The sequence below is a fragment of the Saccostrea cucullata genome, unplaced genomic scaffold (assembly GCF_032062105.1).
Source record: "Saccostrea cucullata isolate Sc308-1 unplaced genomic scaffold, CSIRO_AGI_Scuc_v1 ctg353, whole genome shotgun sequence".
Lineage (NCBI taxonomy): Eukaryota > Metazoa > Mollusca > Bivalvia > Ostreida > Ostreidae > Saccostrea > Saccostrea cuccullata.
This window is the reverse complement of record NW_026929021.1, coordinates 302107-305192: the sequence shown is the minus strand read 5'-3', so window position 1 is coordinate 305192 and position 3086 is coordinate 302107. Positions and strand designations below refer to the sequence as shown.

The 3086-nt window shown below is 33.5% G+C and overlaps 1 protein-coding gene across 1 annotated transcript; it reads right to left on the bottom strand.

The window, feature by feature from the left end:
- Positions 1 to 604: 604 nt before the first annotated feature.
- LOC134279590 (uncharacterized) lies at positions 605 to 2272 on the bottom strand. The gene has a single exon (XM_062762000.1). It carries the CDS (start codon positions 2270 to 2272, stop codon positions 605 to 607), a length of 1668 nt encoding a protein of 555 aa, XP_062617984.1.
- Between the last annotated feature and the right edge of the window lie 814 nt (positions 2273 to 3086).

Here is a 3086-nt window from a genome sequence, read left to right as displayed (position 1 = left end):
ACACACTCGAATTAGTAAAGATCTATATTTATAATTTTACTTTATGTCTATCCTCATATCTCTGTATAAAATTGAAAATTTGTGAAGAGATTCATAAATTTAGTTAAGATCATTAGCAAAGACATCTAAGATTTGACGGAAAAAGTTTGTTTTATCCTTAAATACTAAAAACAATTCTACAGTGCCTAGCTATCGAATCGAACATTGTTCAAAACATAACACTCCAGCATGTATATGTTCTTCTTCACCCTGTTGGATATGTCATTATTGGAGACATACATATAGATGACAATTATAAAAAAAAAAAGATCATGACCTGATAGGCCAACATACAAAATGTCAACGTCTTTTTTTTCAGGATTCGCCATTCCTTGGCAAAATCTTTCACAGAATTCAAAGTATTCAAGTATTCATGTAAGCTTTATCATATTAAAAAAATCAGAGTTCCCTATTTTTTTTTTTTTTTATTTTATACAAAATATGAATACAAATATTATCTTTCAATGTACTTTATATGGTTCAGGTAATTACAATTCATACCGATGAGACAGTAACCTAGCTTTTCTTGTCTATATGTCTGTATATATTTCTAGCAAATTGAAGTTTATGAAATATCTGCAAGATAATCTTGTCGTTCTATATATCTGTATACCCACAGTTTGTTGTTGTTTGTTGATCCCATCCAAACAAGATGATTTTTCTCGTCATATCCCAAACCTAATGGCTGAACCATTCCATCTTGTTTTGTTGGTAAAATTGATAGAATTGATAAGAGATGGCCGTCCTTGTCAATCACGTGTATTGCGTGGTCCGTTCGACTACAGATCAGGATATTTGAGAATGCATCTACGCAGGTTCCATATGGAATAAAGAACATCAATGCGGATCCTTTTGGTGGTCCTTTGTACGTGAAACGATAATTTCCTTTAAGATCTGTGACCACCAATCCACTGATTTTATCAGACACAACAACATCTCCATTACGGTTCTCCGTGATATAGATAGGTCCACTATATAATTGCAGACCTAAGCTACCATACTGGATATATTGTACTGGTTGCATTCTGCTATTATACCGAATGACTTTCACCTCGGAATCAATATACTTTCTAGCATTAAACTTCATCATGACCAGAAGATCTCCAGTGAAAGGTGCATAACAGATACACAGTGGTTCCCATAGTTCTAGCCTCTTAATCAGTGTCGACTTTGTTGCATTGTCTGCACTTAGTTTATTGATGTTCAAGTTTGTGTCTACATAAATCAGTTCTCCTGCATTGTTAACCGTATGTACTCCATAGTGATTTTTAAAATCAAACAAATGATGTAGATTCTTACCTTCAGAATCGGTCAAAATAAGACTGCGTCCATCACTGACCCAAAGTCTATCTGATGTCACAAAGGAAATGTGTCCACCGTGATGTAAGTTAGTCACATCAACATCCTTAATATTTATGATAGGCCCTTTTATCAGTCTCAACAAATGTTCATTTCTTACTTGTCTTTTTCCTGACTCTGTGATTTTGATGTCAACCAATAGCTCAAAAATGTCCCTTATACTTATTTCTTTACTAAAATTCCATTTTATGTTATCAGGAAGTTCTATTGTCTTGGGGACAGGGGTTTTCTTTGTGAACAGCAGAAACTTGACAGGCTTCTTTGCCAGTTTCTCGTATCTATGTACATATTCCTTCATATTTTGATGCTTCAATACAAAATCGATATAAATATTTGTTTTACGTAAATCATTTAGTGCCTTTCTATGTGTTTCGATAAGTTTTTTCAAGTTTGCAGCTTTAATTGCAAGCTCTTGTTGGATGCTAGAGAGTTTTGCTTTCAATGTTTTTACGTCTCTTTTGACGTCAGATTTGAGGCCTGCTAGGATCGCACGATTGTATGGAAGACTCTCGCCTCTAATCTGAATAATTCTTTCCCTGTGTTCCTGTCTTTGAACCGTGCAGGCTAATATGATATCCAGAATTTTATGTCCTTGATGTTCATCAATTCTATCACAGATTGGACACTCACAGGATTTGCACCAAATTTTATATTTGCAGTTTGGGTGTATATCACATGACTCTGGTATTATAAAGTCTCCATGCTTTGAACGGTAAATAACGACATCATGGCCTTTGGTATCGAGGTACACAGCGTGTTTCTCCTTACAAGGCAAACACAGATTTTGTTTACATGGTCTGCAGTAGAATTCCACACCCCTCTGACACTGGCAGCACTGAAGCACTTTAAGTTGTGTTGTAATATCCTTATTCATGGTGTTACTTAAATATGTTTCTCATTTAGGTTCAAAATGTCACTTCAGAGGACAGTCTAAAATAAAATTATACTTTTTTCATAGACATTAATTTTCAATATGTAAAATGATTTAAATTAATAAATGTACTTCTAGTAAAATTGTTCACTTTTGACAAGAATTGAAGTGACGTCAGCAAAAAGAAAGCAATGCCCTTTTCGTAACATAATTTCTTTCAATTTTGCTCAAAGCCTTAAATAATAAGCTTTTTACTTCCGGTTTGACCGGAAGTGAACATCTTTTTTGTGCTTCTTGTGATATATTTGCCATAAAACTTGTCAAAACAGCAAAAATATGCATTTTCTGGAAGACTTCCGGTTTGACCGGAAGTTATTTACACATTCAAATCAAAAGAAGCACTTGACATTTTGAACAACATTGCTTCTTGGGTGTATAACAAATTCTCAATACTTTTTGAATATCTGGAAAAAACTTTTGGCCCCTCTGATCCCTTAATTTAGGGGTCAGCCCTTTTTTCGTTTTATTCAAAAGATCTTGTAATTCATCCAGCCTATTTTTTTTTAAAATATCAAATTTTAACAAAATATTTTTAGTTTAGGAGATAACAAGCAAAATATGTGTAAATTTTCGCTCTTTTAGTTGTTCTTAATTTTGCCAATATAGAACCATCTTGAATATATCGAAAAACAAAAACCACTATGCACAATTTTGATCCTTTAACTAAAATCAGTAGAATTTTTGCTCCACCTTTAGCCGTCTCTGAGCCTTTGAAAACATAAATTTTCTTTAAAGGGAAATAACTTGAAACCGGAAG

Coding starts and splice junctions, on each gene's coding strand:
- LOC134279590 (XM_062762000.1), bottom strand. CDS start 2,272: ATGAATAAGGATATTACAACACAACTTAAAGTGCTTCAGTGCTGCCAG.